Source organism: Solanum pennellii, chromosome 4 (genome assembly GCF_001406875.1).
Source record: "Solanum pennellii chromosome 4, SPENNV200".
NCBI lineage: Eukaryota > Viridiplantae > Streptophyta > Magnoliopsida > Solanales > Solanaceae > Solanum > Solanum pennellii.
Genome location: NC_028640.1, coordinates 4,837,738 through 4,858,108, shown reverse-complemented (window position 1 = coordinate 4,858,108; position 20,371 = coordinate 4,837,738). Strand labels below are relative to the sequence as shown.

General features: G+C 32.6%; 3 protein-coding genes across 3 annotated transcripts; 1 reads left to right on the top strand and 2 right to left on the bottom strand.

Moving 5' to 3' along the window:
* Positions 1 to 182: 182 nt before the first annotated feature.
* LOC107015855 (54S ribosomal protein L51, mitochondrial) lies at positions 183 to 3,364 on the bottom strand. The gene is made up of 4 exons (XM_015216275.2): positions 3,199 to 3,364; positions 2,939 to 3,018; positions 2,019 to 2,125; positions 183 to 706 (listed from the first exon to the last, which is right to left on the bottom strand). The coding sequence occupies exons 2-4, from the start codon at positions 3,016 to 3,018 to the stop codon at positions 534 to 536; spliced, it is 360 nt and encodes a 119-aa protein (XP_015071761.1). The 5' UTR covers positions 3,199 to 3,364; the 3' UTR covers positions 183 to 533.
* Positions 3,365 to 5,743: 2,379 nt separating this feature from the next.
* Positions 5,744 to 9,791, bottom strand: LOC107016375 (kinase-interacting protein 1-like). The gene is made up of 2 exons (XM_015216861.2): positions 9,534 to 9,791; positions 5,744 to 8,602 (listed from the first exon to the last, which is right to left on the bottom strand). The coding sequence occupies exons 1-2, from the start codon at positions 9,625 to 9,627 to the stop codon at positions 5,979 to 5,981; spliced, it is 2,718 nt and encodes a 905-aa protein (XP_015072347.1). The 5' UTR covers positions 9,628 to 9,791; the 3' UTR covers positions 5,744 to 5,978.
* Positions 9,792 to 11,430: 1,639 nt separating this feature from the next.
* On the top strand, positions 11,431 to 17,627 carry LOC107018380 (very-long-chain (3R)-3-hydroxyacyl-CoA dehydratase PASTICCINO 2). The gene is made up of 9 exons (XM_015218845.2): positions 11,431 to 11,747; positions 12,077 to 12,188; positions 13,606 to 13,624; positions 13,715 to 13,803; positions 13,882 to 13,935; positions 16,087 to 16,157; positions 16,675 to 16,756; positions 17,169 to 17,265; positions 17,399 to 17,627. The coding sequence occupies exons 1-9, from the start codon at positions 11,677 to 11,679 to the stop codon at positions 17,467 to 17,469; spliced, it is 666 nt and encodes a 221-aa protein (XP_015074331.1). The 5' UTR covers positions 11,431 to 11,676; the 3' UTR covers positions 17,470 to 17,627.
* The last annotated feature ends 2,744 nt before the right edge of the window (positions 17,628 to 20,371 follow it).

The window sequence follows — 20,371 nt, the reverse complement described above, 5'->3', positions numbered from 1 at the left end:
TTAGCTGTAAATTTATTGTTTTAAAATTTTATTTTTTGAAAAAAAAAAAACAGCTCAAGAATTGTTTTCAACCATATTTTATACCTTAGAGATAACAAATGCTATCAAAAGTTAAAAAACTTTCTTCTTTTTTTACAATACCATCTAACACCACTAAATTCAGCAAGAAGTTTGTGCACACCTTCTTAATCCACATTTTATTTCACATAAAACAGGTACTAATGAAAGTACCAATCAAACATCACATACACGTATTGTTGACTAACTCCAAACCCAAGAACTCAATTACAACATGACCATAACAAACAAATGCATTCCATTCCATCAATAACATCTTAAATATAGCACCCCTTCAAAACTATAGCCACGAGTAAATTATTACAGTAGCGATTGATAAGTTTACCTTCTCATACACGTAGACCGCATAATCCATATCTTGTTTGTCCAAAAGGACTACACCTACGACTTACAGATGCATATGATAAAACCTAGGAAGACAGATATCACCTGCATATAACATTTTCTTTTGGCGCTTATAACTCCAATGCTGTTGACCACGTACCTTGAACGCTCGGTTGTTTTGTAACATGCCGTGTCTTCAGCTTCACCACCTTCCTGCCAAGTGAATTCCTTAGCTTGGTCGCTGCTTCAAGTACTTCATCTTGACTCAAGTTTTTCACACATACAACACGCTCATTCTTGTTCTCTAATTGAAAAGCAAATCATTACATACCCATGAGAAGAAATTACAGGAAAAATAATTGGTTTTTGAATAAACAGATACAACAAATACACGAGGCACAATTAGGAATATTAAATTCACAAAAAACATTTTAGTACAGTGCATGTATAGGTATTTGACTAGTTTAAACATGGTTGCGGGGTGGAAAAATGTGTTCGATATGACACTTCCTTGAGCTGTCAACATAGTAAGTCTTAAATGCAACTAATTGCTAGTCGAAGCCTATAGACAATATAAGGCTCGCTGGAGTAAGTCTGATCTGTAAATCGATTTATAGACTCAGTATATCTCTTCAGCTATGCCTGGAAAGATGGAATATAAGAAGTCACACTGATCCGGTGAAAGATAATGTCATTCATGGCATCATTGGGATAATAACTTCAAAACAAGATAATACTTATCTTTTCTGAACCAAGTCTTGCAAGTGATATTATAAGTTTTTGACGAGATACGTGCATGTGTCATGTTTATTTCCATAGGTTCCATGAACTATGTTACCTTCACCAAAATCGGTATGGTTGGCTAATTATTTTACATCTATCCAGACAAGAAGAGAGAGATACCAAGGGTCATGACTGATATAGAGATCAGATGTATACCAATGAGTCTCACATGCATAAATATTGAAAGAAAGGTCAACAGTGGAAAGTATAAGAAGTCACAGAGATAAAACGAGAAGGATGATACGGGGTGTGGGTGTGTGTGTGGGGGGGGGGGGGACACTGTTTTCATTGAGGAGGTCTGCAGCGAAAGGGAAAACATAGCCAATAACAATGGGCATAGCTGAATGGTAACTGAATACAGCTGATTAACAAAGAGAGCAAAAATTTTCTTCTGCCAATCACCATTTGGACAGCTTTAACTTAGAGAGGGTTCCAATTCAGAATGGTTTCAGCAAGCCATAATGGGAAAGGCCAGTTATAGTAACTTCGGCTCCGAGTGTAATCCACTATCGTTGAGCCCCCTGGATATAGTAGTCGGAGAGTTTGTTCCTTCTGACCAAGGATACTGGCAGATATATGAGAAAAAAGGGGGAAACCACACAATAAAAGAACCTTTAAACATAGAGCGTTTATCGAGTGGGAGCTTTTTTAGTTTCTCCATACCAGATCAAAGTATGCCTAGGCAACCCAAGCAAAACTCAGAAGACGCTATGGTCACAGTCAACTGAAAGTAACCTTGCTAATTTTTCTCTCTTCATGTACATCTACCTTAGACACAGAAAGAATAATTGTTTACAGTATGGATTTGAGCGAAAACAGGGAGAAAGTCTTACTGTATAATCCCTTCAAAAAAGGATGTTGACCACGATTGAGTTCAGTGACCACCTCAAGATGTGGATTTTTCTCCTTGAGTGCTGGCAATTCAGACTCCATGAATGCCCTGCAACAGTATATACATATCTTAACATAAGCCACAGAGCTATTTTGTTATGTATATTCCTCTACCTCAGTCATCCAGAAACTAGCAGCTCATTTTGTTTCCTCTTTTTTCTGCTTATGTTGATAAATAATTGTTATTCTATTTTGTTTTACCAATATAAAGTCTTAATCTTTTCCTCTCCCGACTACATGTTTAAACTTCAAATAGGACTAAACAGCTCCACATGTAAATTGCACATCAGCAATACATCAAAATTCTAGACAGATACACTTACCTCAAATCACAATATATGCAGAAAGAATACTACTTCTTGACAGATTGCAACATGGGAAAAAACATTCATCTTATACCTAAAATTGTGTTGAACATTCCGATAAGGTATGAAAAGAACCATTCATCCACACTTCACTTAACCAAATTTCGCAAACACCAAAAAATATAAAGAACAAAGTTTGGAAGAGGTTATCAGATTGGGATGCATAAAAATTATGTATGGAACACTTAAAAACTTGTGAAGGTGGGATAATCATCCATAAAGATATCTTATCGTGGATGAAATAATATAAAGTATAATCCTTCCTTTTTCCTCTATAATTTTGCTTCAAAATTCCAACTACAACATTTCCCATTGCCACATTTCTTATATATGTCGAATTAAAGCATTTCTAAAAAATTTAGTTGTACACAGTTCCTCTCTCATTTCATTCATCATTTTTATTCGAAGATTCCCAGTAGAAACAGCCTCATTATGATTCAGATTCATCTATAAATCCAATATAAACGATAAAAAAAACTTCACAAGTTAACCTTTACCTTATTCCCCTGCTACTGCCACCCCAATTGCAATAGCTGACTACCAGTTTCCTGAGCTGCCAAACACCTCTTAGTGCCATCTGGATCAAACACATTCACAAATTCCATTGCTCATCATTCACAAACAAAAATTGACGCCGCAAGTAGTATATGCAATATTGTTAGACGTGCAAGGTTTAGAATTAAATTTTTTCATGATTGAATTTTTTTGCAAAAAAAATAAAATGAAAATATATGAAGAGTAAGAGAGAAATACATACAATTTTATTCCGTCGGAGAATATAATTTGCAGCGGATAGAGATTGAGAGTGAGGAGTAGAACGTCGGCCGCCGGTGACTTGGGCAAAGTGAACCCTTTACAGAATTGGGGCTTGGAGTAATTTGGGTTCCGGGCTCGGATCTATCCGTTAAAAAGAGGCCCATAGTGGGGTAGAATTATCAGGACATGATGTATTAGAATATGTGCATTTTATATCAACATAGATAATGTATTGGAACGTTGAGCGATGTAATAGATAAACGTATTTTATATCAACAAAGAAAAATATATCTTTAATATAAAGGTCTAACTTAAATAAAATAGAGGCCAAAATAACGGAAATTACTTATAAAACAACAAAAATGGAAAAACTAATGAAACTACTCTCATTCAAGCTTACTGATTCAATTGATTGGTTACCTAAATTTTGGAAAATTTATTTCGGGTTCTCCCTCATTTCTCCTTTCCTATATATAATTTAAATTTTAAAATTAAACAAAATAGGAATAATTATATATAATAGTAAACTAATAACCTAAAATAAATGGAGTAGCTATTGTTTGATTTAATTGTGCCCCATAGCAAACGTTTGCCAAGGTTTGTTGGTCGCCTCTCTCCCAAAACTCTCGATCGCCACTCTCTCATTCTCGTTCGCCACTCTCCCTCTGCTCGCCTCTCTCGCTTTATACAACAGAAGTGTATAAATTGTGTTTCTGTTTTGTATAAAGCGAGAGAAATTTGTATATACACATGCAAAAACATATATCTTCGTGCTATACACTTAATTATACAATTTACAAACATTTTACTTCGATTCAATTGTATACAAATGCAAATTTTACATAAATATTGCAGCGAAAAAGGCCAGTGAATTATACAATTGCAGTGAAATACAATTTTCTCTCACTTTATACAACAAAAGTGTACAAATTGTGTTTCTATTTTTGTATAAAGCGAGAGAAAAACATATATCTTCTTCCTATACACTTATAATTATACAATATACAAACATTTTACTTCGATTCAATTGTATGCAAAGTAAATTTTATACACATATTGCAGGTAAATAGGCCAACGAATTATACAATTGCAATGAAATAGGCCAACGAATTATACAATTGCAGTGAAATAGGCCAGCGAATTATACAATTTAGGCAGCGAATCATACAATTGTATATGTATAGCGAGGCCAGCAAATTATACAATTTAGGCCAACGAATTATACAATTGTATATGTATAACGAATTATAGAATTATATGTTTGCTATAGAGCGCAATTATGCAAACTTTGCTATAACATACAAATATGAATTTTTTGTTTGCTATATATGAAAGTTGCGCCGTAAAATAGTTGACTAAAACAACCAAAATATAGACCTAATGTCATTTGTCGACTTTATTACTTGTCGATTATCAATGTGACTTTGTTCATACACACCCGCCCCAACAACTATCTTCATAGCTGACCAATAAAGGACTAAAGGCAGCTTCCTGTAAAGTGGATCGATTCTTCATAGATATTTCAAAGGAAATTACTCCAAAATTGAATTCCAGTTTTACAATGTTAACTTTGAGCCTCTACCAAGTAATTCAAACACATTTTTCCTACTATATATACCTTTCATATAATAAAGTCTACAAAAATTGCTATAAATTAAACCATCAAACTCAACATTGCACTTCATAATCTTTTATCAACAGAGGCGGAACTAAGATTTTGAGTATAGTTTAGCGGATTGTGAACTCCGACCCTGATAATCATCAATAGAAGAACTATGGCATGCTTTTCACCTTCAATGATATACATATCTTTTTTGATGGCATTTAACATGTTGGGGAATATCTACAGAGCATATATTCACAAGCAATATTCGTTCTTAGCTTTCATCTTATTCGTATATTTAAGCTTCTTCTTGTTACTATACTTCTCGTATGTATATCGTAGTTTTCCATCAAAGGGGAAGTCATTGCATAAGGACATTATAGGATTTGTTATATGGTTCTTGTATTCAGCCATCATGTTTGGCTTTGTCTTTCAGTTTTCATCGATTTTAGGCTCCGTGGTTGCTCTGTTTCTTTACGTCGTTGCCATTGCTGGAAGCTCCATTTTCTTTTACATTTATGTTGTTTATGAAGAAGATGAAAATGAGAGGAAATGGTTTTGTGGGAGTATGAGTTTGTCTCAAGGGGAATTTGATGTCATTTCCGAGAAAGTTTGAGCAGAGACGAAGTCAGGATTTGAGCTTTATGAGGATAACGACATATTTAAGTAATTGAGTTTTGTATATATTTAGTGGATTTCTTAATGTAAATAGAAGATTTCGATTGAAATTACTGAATTCTATTGAAATCGTATGTTAATGAACATTATTTGTGCCTTGAGACTTGTCTTATTTTATTTCATTGTGATTATAAACTCTTCACCAACTATTTTGTTATTAGCTTTTAACAAACTCAATTTTTGAGAGATACAACATTTTTATACTACCTTTGACAAGTACAAACATTTTTTTTATACCATAGTCTTAATACATTCATTTTTATACTAAATTTGACAAGTACAAACATAATATTTATACCATAGTGTTACAACATCCCATTTTATAGTACTTTTTGACTAGACGAACATAATTTTACGCCGGTCAGAATGTTTGTAGAGAGAAATATATAACTGCTAAGACTATTAACAAACTTCCAGATACATGTATAAACCTGGAAAAAGCACAAGGAAGAAGAAAAAACAAGATCAAGAATACATGTTCTACTCAAGCCCTCAAGGATCTAGTATTTCCTATTGAGGTGAATGCGCGAAAAAACTGAACGCTTTTGCTTCTTTGATTTAGTTCCAAAGATGAACGAGTGTAAGGGAATTCTTGATTTGCTCACTGTGTGCATCAATTGTGATTGGTTTCCGTTAAGTCCGAATTCTTGATCCAATTGTGTTATAGTCTTCTCGACGTCGAGTTGAAGTGTAGTTACACGACGAACACCAGCTTCTAGTTCCTCTCTTACCTTGTTGTTCTCTTGTTTCATGTTGAAAACTGCACCTTGGAACTTTGCTGCTTCATTACTGCTCAATCCGATTCCGTCTAATGCAACTCCCTCTTTTAGAGCTTTTGTGATATCGTCCTGAATGCTGCATAAAGCTGAGAACTTGCGATCGAGTTCATCTTTTAGAAGCAATGTGTGTGATAACCACATCGTTAGTTCACTGTGGATCTCCTTCATCTGTTTATATAAAGGCCTGATTTCTGATTTATCTTGCATTTCCTTGTCTTTGAGTTTGGATATTTCGAGCTGCAAGTCATGGATCGTGGTCTTGAATTTTTGAACCTGATGGAATGTTGAGCTGAACCTTAGCCAAAAGTCCAAGTTTTCGTCTAGAATTGAATTAATGCTAAACCGGATTTCCCCCTCAATTGGCGATAGTACTGATGCACGTTTATCAACCAAAATCGTCTTGATGTCTTCTTCATCGTGCTCTACTATAGGAGTATCGTTGTCCTTCCTTTGAGGCAGATCATCGGGTTTCAAGCTTCTATCAGATGAAGGATTTGCTTCCTTCAGCTCTTTACCTTGATCAGAAGCATGTCCTTGTTGCATGAGACTCAATTTTCGACGTAGATTATGTATCTCTTCATCCCTCTTTGTGATAGCATATTTAAACTCTCTTATCTGAAGTGTGAGGTCAAACTCGATTTCTCTATCTCTCTTCTCCATATCACTTAGCTTCTTTGTAACTTCCTTATAATCCTTGAGAATTGTTTTATAGTCATTCAAGAGAATGTTTTCTTTATCCTCCAAACCACTCAACAACATCTGTTGCCAATTAAGATCATCATCCTTCTCTGCAACTTCCTCTATTTTCGTCTCGTAAACACTAGTTCCAGATTGAGCTGAGACTTTCACATTGCCTTTTCCAGCTGTTATTGGCTGCAGAAATGTGACGTGCTTCTTTGTAGATTGTTCAAATTCCCCTTTGTTACTTTGACTGGAATTGTGCTCTTTGTGAACTTCTTTATCTTTTTCTATTATGGTACTTAAGTTCTTGAGACCTTCACCTGAACTAGGATAAACTTTTTGTGTTACAGGATCTTGTCTCATAGTCACTTCATTTGGAGATGAATCTGTTCCATCTAGCTCCTCGTCCGGTTGGACACTACTCAATTTACCGGATAAATGTTCTATATTAGCACGAGCTTCAACAAAGTGAGTTCGTAGGCTACTGTCTTGGTTTACAACATCTTTATTGATGTTCTCAATAGTTGCCAATTTTGCTTCTATCGCGGTCACCCTTATATTCAGGTTATACGTATCGCCTGTCTGAGCTGCCTTATCGTCTTCCAAAGACTGAACTTGTGTTTGGAGTTCGTTAGCTTCTCTTCTTAATCTGTCAATCAAAAGTGTCTGAGATGCAACTTCTGTTTCTAGGCTGATCACCTTATTCACAAGCTCATCGATTTTCTCAGCCAATTGTGACATCGTTAAAGACCCTTTAGAGGTCGCGTCCATTTGGTCCTTAATCTTGTCTTGTAATGACTCTATCTCCTTACTAACTTGTTGGTTTGGGAATTTAACTCTATCAGTCTTCAGTTCATCAATTTGCTCGGGCAGATACTTATGCCTAAAGGACTTAAGTTTCTTACAAGAATCGTCAATTTTGTTGAACTCGTCTCGCGCTTCTTGTGTATATACATCTTGTTTCTCCTGGAGATGAATTAATGTTTCTTGACATGATTGCAATGCTGCTTCCGCCATCAAAGTGCAAGCCTCAGCATCCTCAATAACCTGACCCTCGCCAAATTCATCCTCCAACGTACATATCTTTTGTTGCTTTTCCATGATTTGGTTTTCAATTCCTCTGTACCTTTCAAGTCCATTCTTGTAGGAACTCCTTATGAACTCTTTCACAGTTTGCAAGGCCAATATGTCTTTCTGAAGCTTGTCGATCTCTTCAATAGCCTCGTTTTTGGACAAACCAGATTTTGCGACATCATTTTTGTCTGCATCATCTGTCAATTTTTTGCCTTGTCTTTGTTTTGTGGTAGTTGACATAAAACCTTTTAAGTCTTTTATAGGAGCCTTTGGTATGTTTGATGATCCATTTGGTGGAATTTGTGTAAAATCCTTTGGCATTCTTGGAGTTGGGGCGCCATATTCGTCTTCCTCTTCCATTGCTAGTTGAATTTGTTCTGGGCAGATAGTAGCAATTGTGTTGTTGGCAGTCTGTAGTTCCTTCGACAGATGATCATATCGTTCAGCCAACGCTCGATAGGCACGATAGGATTCTTCTACAAAGTTTATCAGCTCTGGCCTTTTCTTGTAGTACATTTCAGCCCTTTTGGCAAATGAATCTCCATCCTCTTCAATCAGCTTAATCACAGTTTCAACTCTCCCTTGCATATCTGTTAACACCATATGTATATACAAATAGAGTTATTGCTTTTCATATTCAACAAGCAAGAAAATGCAGGAAACAAAGAAAAGCATAATACATAAGTAGATATTCAAAACTTCGCCTCAGCTGGCAAGTAAACACTTCCACTTTAAGTATGCATCATATCTAAACACCTTTTCACGTCTCCAATGATCATCTAGACACCTTCAAAATTTATGTGTCATGTCGGCATGGGATCTCCACAAGCATAGTGGGGACGAGTTGGAGTGTTTTAGTCGTCAATTTAATCGTGGTGTCTAGCTATGCACTCTCAAAGTTGGAGTGCTTACTTGTCAGCTAAGGCCAAGTTTAAAATGTATGTTTATGTATTATGCCAAAAGGAAAATGACTCGTTTGATTGACATCACTACCATGGACCACTTCGAAACTATGTTACTTGAACTCTTTATTCTCAACAGGTGCATGTCGGATCTTTCAAATATAGTAAAATATAGTACATTTCTGGAAGATTTGAAGGGGTGCGACAATATTTTTAAAAAGTCTGAGCAACATAGCTTTGAAATGAACCAATGGATAATATTTTTCAATCGACCCCAACTAGCTCGAAATCGAGACCTAGTACATAATTATTGTTGTAATAAGATTGTGCAATCTAGCATTTACCTAGAACCCTTTTGATAATATTTTTCTACCTGGTTTTTAAATTGAATAAAAATACAAAAACAATACAATGCAAACAAACAAAATGAATATGAGCTAATTTCTTCCTATTCATCCAACCACGGTCGACATAATTACATGGTACATATGTTATGCTGGTACAGAATAATAAGTACCCAATGAAATTACTCGAGATATCTATCTGACACCATAATTAAAAATTTAAATGATTATCAACGTCAATATACCCTACTCGTTTTTGTTGTTGAAAACCATACCTTGAAGGCTTTGTTCAAGCCATTTAGATTGTTTGGTCCTAATGTGGCTAGCAGCCCACCATGAATAAGCATTGCTTGCAGCTCTTTGTAACATCTTGTCAAAATTCTTGATCTTTTTTTCTTCTACTTTTTAAAATAATTCACATGATAAATGAAACTCTTCCTCTATTTTAATTTTTATGTTTTCAAAAGAATAAAAATATTTTAGGAAAGAGGAAGAGTTTCAAACATGAGAGAAAAGCACAAGAAAACTAAAAAGAGAAGAATTAAGAAAAAGCTCAAGATTTCTTGTTAATTAGTAGATTAAACAAGAATTAATTTTTGGTTTATGGTTGGGAGTTAATTTAGCTCCAAATTAAGTCATAGCCGTAGCATATAAAATCACATATATGTTAGTTTATATTCTGACTTTTATTTTATTACACTAAAGTAATCAAACTATTTTTTATAACGATCAAAATTATTCAATTTTATTTAATACCGTAACAAATCATTAAATTATTATTTTTTTTTAAAAAAAAAAAGACTTCATATTTTACCTAAGTTTCATAGAAAGTAATTAATGGTTGTAGCACCTTCTTATATCGAATTTATAACTAGTGACTCTATGTCATTTTAAAGTAAAGTTGAGTGTTTTTTTTTTAAAAAATTATGGCTAGATTTGGTTAGATATTTTGTTGTTCTATGAAAAAAGAAAATTATATCATCAGTCTTTTGAATTTATTGGAAAGAAAACTGAGGTTGGTCTAATTAATATCTACCTTTATTAATTGCTAGGCCATCTGTATTTTCTTTAAATTTTGAAACATCTCAACTGTTTTTTTTAATTATGGCAATTATTTCTCAAACGTGTTTGTATATTTAATTTAAATACTAGAGTTTAAATTTTAATAGGTTGATTCAACTGGTGGTGTACAAGGATTTATCAAAATCTTTTATTTTATTAATTTGTTGATGTAAAATATATTTTAATACGAACAAATTTTTATCGTAATTTCAAATATGAAAAAAATAATCTTTTTTTGCATTTTCATCTAAATATATGCGTCAATAACTTTTAGTTTGTTCCAAAATGTATACTTCCTCATATTGACTTTAATTTGCATTTTATTCCTAATAAGATACTAATAGTAACAAATTTATTTATAATTTGATTTAGATCATACATTTTGAATACTATGATCTTTTTCTTAAACAATAAGTCATAATTTGAAGACGCTTAGCTTAAGAGCAAATCGTTAATTTTCTTTTTACCTTAAAGGTTGGCTCATAAAATAATTTTCTTAAAAAACACTATGAAAATAAAATATTATTCTATGCCTCATACTATATAACACATTTTTTTTAATTTGTACCAAAAAAAAAGGTTATTTTATATTTTACCACAATATAATTTTTTTATTTAATGGCGTAATTTTAGTTGTACAAATATTAACAAAGCTAATACTAATATAAATGAAAATAATTTAATTCATTCATATTTATTTCATAAGATTAAAATAAATTGGGAGACAAAATGAGTAGGAAAAAGGATGAGTTAGATTCATATATATCTATATTTTCATGATAAAATCATATTATACTTTAGAATTCAATATCTAATGATATGCTAATCTAACTTACAAATTTTTTTCATATTATCATTTATCTATATTGCATTCGAAATTAAAATATAATTTATCGAAATTTAATCTAATCGTAAGGCCTAATAATTAATACTCTAGATCAAAAGATAAATTTTAAATCAAGAAATTAGAGTATAAAATTAAGAATCAAATTTTAAAACAAAAATTCGAAATTTAGTTCAAGTAGAGTCTCGAGAATTGATACAAAAATTGTTATGATTCTCTACCTAACATTCATAACATGACACGTGGTTAAACAAGAAGAGACATTCACCACCACTTCACTACGACGTCGTTTTAGTTGCCCATCTCTTTACCATTAATGGAGTTTTACATGATTTTGAATAATTTTGTCAGCTAAGCGTTGACAGTTGAGAAGCAGATTCAGTAGTTCATCTGCTCACCAACACTGATTAATTCCTAATAAATACCCTTCTTTCTTCAAATACCCAATTGGGTTTTTTTGATTATTTTTTTTTTTATACTTTTCAAAGTTTTAAGCTTTTTGGAGTCCGTCAATGGCTGGAGTTTTATCAGTTATAAGACGTATTTACCTCACACTTTACAATTGGGTTGTCTTTTTTGGATGGTAAGCTTCAATACCCACCTTTTATTTTTTCTTCTATCTTCCTGTATCTGTAATTTTTTTTCTTCTCCGGATTCAAGATTTAAACTTTATGGTGCAATATTTAAGGTTCTTGAACTTATTGTATTTTTGAAATTATGGGTTCAGTTATACCATTTGTTGCAATTTTAATGAATTTTACACATAAATTTATGTTTCGCCTTGAAAGTATGGGGTTCAGGTACCTTGGAGATACGGACTTCTTTTTGGGATTGAACATAGTTGATTGATTGATTTGTTTTTGTTTTTTTTTCATTAACTGTAGATCTGAGATCTTCAATTGGAAATTTCAGGTTTCAAGTTTTTTATCTTGCTGTGAAAACTCTGAAAGAATATGGGCATGAACATGTCTATGATGCTGTAGAGAAGCCTTTGCTTTTAGCTCAAACCGCGGCCATTTTAGAGGTAACTCCCACCATTGCTGTGTAAGGGGTGGAGCCATGGAATATATTACACTGTTTATACATGGTTACAAGTTAGTATTTTTATGAGTATATAATTGATGTTGAACCCTTATCGGCTTTTTCTTGTGTTTACTACTTCATATTTGAGTCCCTTAGTGAAAATCCTAATTTCGCCAGATTATTGTCATGTTGTGTGTAGATGGGTATATTTATGGAGGTGGGGTGGTGGGTACAATGCTATTTTCTCAATAGTTTTGGGCAGTTGGAATATGAGGTTGATGAATAAATGAAATTCTAGACATTTGTTATTCAATTTGCTTAAAAGATTGAATCTTCTATACACATGAGGGAATATCTATTTTGGGAAATTTTACCTAATAGATATATTTTCATTCATATATGTTGGGTCAAATGTGGCAAGTTTTTAAAGGAATATGGCTGAAAGTTGTTGACACTCTACCTCTCCATCCCACAACATACAGTTAAGTGCAGTATTGGTAAAAGTTTCTTTTTTTATTTTTGGGATTCCCAAAAGTTGCTTCTCTTCTTACTTGAAAAAAAATTGGTTCTTCAAATATAATTTGCTTATTACAGACCATTTAAACTAATGAAGCTTGGTTGAAACATAAACTCTAAATGCGGTAACTACTTTTATATGATCTTTATCTAATGATAATGTTTTTCCTTCTGAAGACTAATAATGTCATACCTCCTCCGATTCAATTTGTTTTTCTAGTTTTGACTTCACACGGAGTTAAGAAGTAAAAAAGACTTTTGGAGTCTTTTTAATCTTGTGGTCTTACACTAGAGATATGTAGAATGTATCAAAGTATCCTTTAATTTAATGTTCTTATATGTGCTAAGACGAAAGATTGGATTATCACTGAAACCATCTCTCATACCAAAACCAATCAATCGAATCACTTTTTTCGAGAATAAGAAAGGGGGACTGGATTGATGATAAAATAGAATCTGTGGTCATCCCATGTAGAAATTTAGAAGTAAAGAGTAGCCAAAAAAGGAAAGTAACATTCTTTTTGAAATGGACTAAAAAGAAAAGTAAGACAAACAAATTATGATAGAGGGAGTAGTTACTTAAATCTAATGAATAATGTGTCTTCTCATTTCTTAAATAGTTTTAAAATGTTTCAGTGGTTTGTGCTGCTACTGTTGCTAGATAAAAGTCCTAGTTGCAACTCACATGTAACTTGCCCTGTGTAGCCCGCCTGTAACCGACATGTAGTTGGTTGTTTGTGCTGTCTCCATCCTCTTATTATATGCTTATGGAATTTCTTAATCAAATTTTGGGTAAATAATTGTTGTTGCGGAACTGTGGGTTTAGTATTGTTTATTTCATGGTGTTATTATCATTAGATGCTAACAAATTAATTTTCTTTTCCACATGAATCGCGAAACAGATACTTCATGGTTTAGTGGGTAAGTTTGTAGATCCCAAGTTTAAATAAGCTCACGGAGAAGTTTTTGAATTATAGTAATAACCTATTCTTTTCCATCACCCTTAACTAGGTTTGGTAAGATCGCCAGTATCAGCAACTCTTCCACAAATAAGTTCAAGATTATATGTAACCTGGGGTATTCTATGGAGTTTCCCTGAGGTTAGCTTAATTAATTTCCTTGAATTTGTATATAAAATATGGAAGTACTTTAACTAACGAATTTATTTGCTGATGCAGCTTCGGTCTCATATTCTTGTTAGTTCTCTAGTGATTAGCTGGTCTATAACGGAGGTAAGCCTTACTTATTTGGTAGCTTCAACTTTTGTTTATGTAAGCCTTACTTATTTGGTAGCTTCAACTTTTGTTTATGTTAAAGTGTCTAATATCCGAGGCCTATGCTGGTACTAAGTAATTGTAAGTGTAGAGAAGTTGTTTCCCATACTACCTTGTAGTGATTATAATAACAAATAAAACAGATCGAAGATACTTCTAAATACAGGTGAACTTTTTTTTGTTTATTCTTTTCTTTTGGATAAAGATGTTATAGTATGCATAGCTGAGCAACACCGCCTTTTCAAATTAACCATAAGCACTAATATTTTCCCCACAATCTTTTCTGGTCTTATATAGTTTTGGGTTTAAGATTGATACCTCAATAATTTGACACTCAAATGATTTTGATGGATGTACTAAGTTTGGAAGTAACAACGAACACAGCGAGTTCTATTGGGTAGACAAATGAAAAGATATAGATTATTCAGAACTCGTATGTTTTTTTTTATATCCATTTATTTCTCTGTCTAGGAAAATTTGATTATAAGATCGATAAAATATCCTTAATCTTAGTCCATAACTTGGGTCTTTTTACTTGCAATATCTTAGACTAACAATCATGAGTAATGCTTTACGATGTACTAAACCATCATAAGCATGAACCATGTGCAATGAGTGCTGAAATCAAAATTGTGATTACTTCTGCCTCCATTTTAATTTGGGTGTTATGTTCCAACCGACACAACAACAACATACACAATGTAATCCCACAAGTGGGCCTGAGAGGGTAGAGTGTACGCAAACATTACTTCACCTTGGGAGGTAGACAGGCTGTTTTTAGTAGACCCTCGGCTTATGGAAAAGCATATCAAAGCAGATACTAAGGAAAGCATGACAAAACATTCTTAAAGAATGGCAGTAACTACAACAAAATAGTGATAATCGAAGTACAAGAGATAGTAGATAGTAACAGAAATCGAAAGACAAGAAACTACAAGAGAAATACTCCGACTACTGTTAAGGAAAGACAACAACGCTCTACTACCTACTAACATTCCAACCGACCCAACATATAGATATTAGCCTTTATCTTCCATATATGTTGTGAAATCCAATGAAGCTGCAAAGACTTGAGGCTGAGTTGGTTCCCACTTCCCATGAGACCCACACTCAAATGGGAAGATGACAGAGAAGAGGATAAAGAGGTATCTGGAAAGGAATTTTTTCTGAATTACTCTCACCAGAGTTCTCTTCTTAGTTTCAAAAGTTGTTGAGTGTTTTGTGGGGGCATTTTAATGTATTTAGTACCAGCTAAATGAATTTAATACTCGATGATATTACAAAATTAGACTGTTCTTTTACAGACAAGCTAGCTTAACTGTCCGTATCTTTTGCTTTTGCGTTCTGTATAGTAAGGACTAACATGAATGTTGACATAATCAACTTCCACTAAAGCATCCTTGTGCATTGGGAGACTGTTAAACTGGATGATTGTTCAATTATTCAGTAATACTCTACACCAGGGAATATCAGTAGACAATAGGTAATGGTTTGCTTGATGCATTGTCTTTTTAAAATTTCCAAGTAGTCCACTTGATTATCGTTATTCAACAGAGATATCTCTTGAAGGGAGCCTTGGTGCAACGGTTAAGTTGTCTCCTTGTGACCTATAAGGTCACAATTCGAGCCGCGGAAGCAGCCAATTGTGCTTGCATTAGAGTAGGTTGTCTACATCACACCCCTTGGGAGTGTGGCCCTTCCTCTGATCCTGTGTGAACGCGGAATGCCTTATGCACTGATTCACCTTAACAAAGATGTCCTTCAATTATCCTTACTCCATATAGTTTACACTTACGGAGAATTGTGTAGTTCAGACTTATGTTCCCTGATTCCCTCGATAAGTTTGTGAGAGCATATTAGATGAAATATCATGTCATTGCACCGATGCATGCAATAACTCATAAAGTGACTGTACAACTGTTCTTCTCAATCTCTTGCTATCCACTAACTTCTATCAGTGACCAAGGGCCAATTTTGGTTATTAACGATGTCATTTCATGACTGTTTAACTGATGATACTCATATCTAAATAATATGTTGATAGTTCGCGTCAATTCATGGTTAAGCAACATGTTGATTATTGGTATATTCTCTCTGCTAAATATTCAGATCATTCGATATTCATTTTTTGGGACAAAAGAGGCATTTGGCTCTGCACCTTCGTGGCTCTTGTGGCTAAGGTAATGACTCTTTTAACTTTGTAAGCAAGGTAAATGAGTTCGCATGATAAATGGATTCGGGGTAATCTGTTGTTAACAAATCCTTTAACCTGCTTTTGACCCATTTAAAATGGAACAACCTATTTTTCTTGTCAAATAACCACACAAAAGAGACTTATCATTTCGTTGGAGCAACAAATTTTTCACAAGTGCATCATATATGGGATTATGAAATGCTGTCTTAATCATTATGTTCTTCTATTCTATATAGAAGACAAACGAAACCATTATAGATGATCAAGAATGGAATGTAACAAGTGACAAGAAACGGGAAAGAAACTAAAAAGTACTTCCTCCATTTCAACTTGTTTGTCTGGTTTTGACTTGGAACGGAGGGAGTAATTGAGATGGTTTCAACCGTGCATCATATACGGGACTAAAATGCTAACCTTTATTGTGAATGGACAACCCATCAGATTCAATTTTGTTTCGTTTGCTCTTCAAAGCTGAAGTTTGGATATCGATTTTCTTCTTGCAGGTATAGTACCTTCTTGTTGCTGTATCCTAGTGGCATCACAAGTGAAGTTGGTTTGATATATAGCGCTCTGCCTTACATCAAGGTACTGAAACATCATCTCTCTCTTTCAGCTCATAAAAGTTACAAAATAAGTCGTATATGGAAAAACATTATTAATTTCTGAAAAGTTCGAGAAGTCTGTTTCTCCTTTGTATATTTTCCAGCAGAACCTTACTTGTTTGATTTCACAAAATGATTTTCTGTGTAGTAGCAACACACTATTGTATCCATAACTCCTTCCAAATTGCACCTTTTCCCGGCTTCCCCTCTTGTCTTGACATCAAAACCAACTTGCTGTATAGTTTCTAGTTGGGCCTCTCGAGACACTTATGCATAAGTTCCTGCAACTATATATATGCTCGGTTTATTCAGCTCTTGAACTTGGAATTTCACTCCTTGCCACGAGTTCTAATTCTTCTGTTTATATCAATTTCTAACCAAACTACTTTTTCTAGGGATCGGATATGTATTCTCTTAGGATGCCAAACAAATGGAACTTCTCTTTCGATTACTACTATGCAGGACTTGTTGCCCTCGGTATCTATGTCCCAGGCAAGTATCCTAATACATTTGTGTTCAACCTTATATTATACCTTTTCCTCGTAAACAAATCCTAGAACGATACATGGCATGACGATGTTTTCCATTTTAGATTTTGATTAGTTTGCTATATTCGGAACTGCAGGTAGTCCTCACATGTACCGTTACATGCTCGGGCAGAGAAAGAAAGCTCTCTCCAAATCGAAAAAGGAGTAGACTCAATCGAAATGTAGCTGTTGGAGATTGCAATTTTAATCTTAATCTATGTATTTTCAACTGTTCAATTTGTTCTTACTAATTTAGACAATGGAACAATTTGCATTTCTCTGATGGAAATCAAGTGGTTGAATGAAAATTTACTTGCAGTTTGCTGAGTTCTCATTAGAAACTATAAACAAGGGATTGAAAAGGGATGTTGCTCGGACTCTCCAAAAATATTGTCGCAGTTTTGTCAGAATCTCCAAAAATGTAATACTTTTGGAGGAACAAGCATGCTTCTATGTTCCTCGTAACATAGAAAACACATCTTAATGTCTTTCACTATAAGTTTATGTATTTTATAGAATATGCATAGATATAACTCTAGTTTTTAAGAACTTATGTCTTACTATGCATAAATTTGATTAAATTCAATTGTTAAATAACAAAAATTAAAATTTATCTCATTTGAAGGACAAAATGTCAAATTTTATAATTTTGTATATAGATAGTTTGATAACTCAAAAATAAAGCTCAACTCTAATCATATGCATTTCCATTATCATTTATTTATTGTCCTTACTAAAATTAGATAGTCTAAAGTATTTGTCATTTAAAAAAAAATTATAATTCGGTTACATTCTTTCTGTTTTGCTCTTAGTAAAACCTTCTTAGAATTAATAATTATTGACTAATTAACATAGAAAACCTTAGTGAAGAATACATACACATACTTCAATAGTATGATTGCTTAGATTAATTTTCTTTTATTGATCGAAGAGATGTTTATTGACCAAAGATTAACATTTTAAATGATTAGATAATAAATAAAAGTATGATACTCAAGATAATTGTTTAAGGGGCGCATAAGTAAAAAAATGTAACAAACAAAGTGGTTTGGAAAAAGTAGTATTTATTTTATGAGTTTTTATCATCTTTATTATCGATAACACTATATTTTAGCATAATATTATGGCTTATTTCTTCCTTTATTTTCACGAGAATTGAAGCACTATATAATTATTCTATCTTATAACTAGCACGTAAGAAATATGCGAAAGCATTAGCTATATATTCTTGTGTCATCGTGGAAATTTCATGTAAAGCGTTGAATTTTATCGAGGTTTGACATGTCACAAATTCTCTAAAAGTTTTTGAAAATGCAATAAAAAAACAATAAAATCAAAATCAAAATAAATTTACTTCTATAAAGTTGATTTGGTTTATCAATTCTTTTTTAAAAAATAACATAATTAATTTGGTAAATGAAAAAATCCAACAAAACCGACTTGCAAACCCCTTAAAGATAAAGTTAATATGTGGATTACATAATTATGTTTGTGTTCATATTAGAGTAAAAATTGAAAATATTCATACATTAATTTTGACTTTTATTTTTTGAATCTGACAAAGCACTTAAAAATATTCAACATGTTTGACTTCTGATTAATAGAATAATAAAAACAAATATAAATCAAAGTTGTATTAACACTTTAGTATATATAAAAAAAAATAAAAGCAATTCCTTTTCTTAGACTTTCTATATTCTTTGTTTACACCTTTCGTTTTCTCAGCTTTTTAAACGTGGGAAATTTTCCCTTTTGTACACATCATACAAATAATGACTTCTTTTGCTTCTACAAAGTTTTCGAGTTTGAATTTCAAATATAATATCGTCTTCGTTAAAAAATAATTTATCACAAAATATGAAATTTTTTGATATTATGAATGAAAATTTATTCGGATATTGATAACAAATATCAAAAGCTAATTTTTCATTTTTATCTATCATTTAAGCTTTATCAGTCATTTCCTTTCAATTAAAACTTCTATTATATTATTCTTGATGTTCTTTATTCATAATAATAAAATAATTTACAGAGTTTATGGAAATTGAGTTTAATTTTATGATTGCTAAACTAAAAGGTAATGACATGTATTTTATTTAATACGAAACATTTATCTGTAACCTAGAATAAACGATGAATAACTTGATAAATCAAATTAAATTATATTGATGGTGTAAAAAATCCGTTGTCTATATTTACACCACTGATAATATTTATTAGGATTATTTACACCACCGATATACTTTGACATACCATAACCATTAAATTTTTATCTGGATATCAATTAATATTTATAACAGAGATTTACATGTTATTACCTTATAAATGATTTTTTTAAATACTAAATTGCGAAAAATAAATATAGTTTATCTTCTAATTAGTGTTTTATTTTATTTAGTTGACATATTGTTCCTCCTTTTTGTTCTATTCTGTATAATTGCTTTTATAATTCCCTCCATATATAAAGTTAGAGCTTTACAATTTTTAAGTTTTTCAAACTTTTTTACGTTGAAAATGAATTGCATTATTATTTGTTGGAAACATTTGACTTTTGACTGTTGGATAAAGCTAAAATATGATGTTCTCTAATTAACCAACACTAAAAGTGACCATCCACCAGCTCTATTTTTATTTTTAATTTTGAAATTACATAAAATTTGGTCTTATATTCATTGTAATTATTATTTTACTTCACGTGGAAAAAGTTAACTATTTATGCATGATTATATAAATTCATTACTATCTAATTTTACGTCCTAAAGGATTACGAGTTAAAGAGTGTAGACTACTTACAAATTTAAAAAAAGAAAATGAACACTTCAAATTTTCGTATAGGTAAAAAATGAAGATTTATTGTAAGTAGTAGTAGTGGTGGATCTACGTTTATTTAAATACACTCTTTTGTCAAAAAATTACTCTGTATAGTTAGATAATTATTTTCTTAATATATTGCATATCGACACTGATTAACTTCTTCGTAATTCAATTCATCATGAAAAATTTTGATTTTACCATCTATAATAAAACTTAGGGTGTGTGTTTGGGTGGGTGGGTGGTGGGGGTGGGTTGGT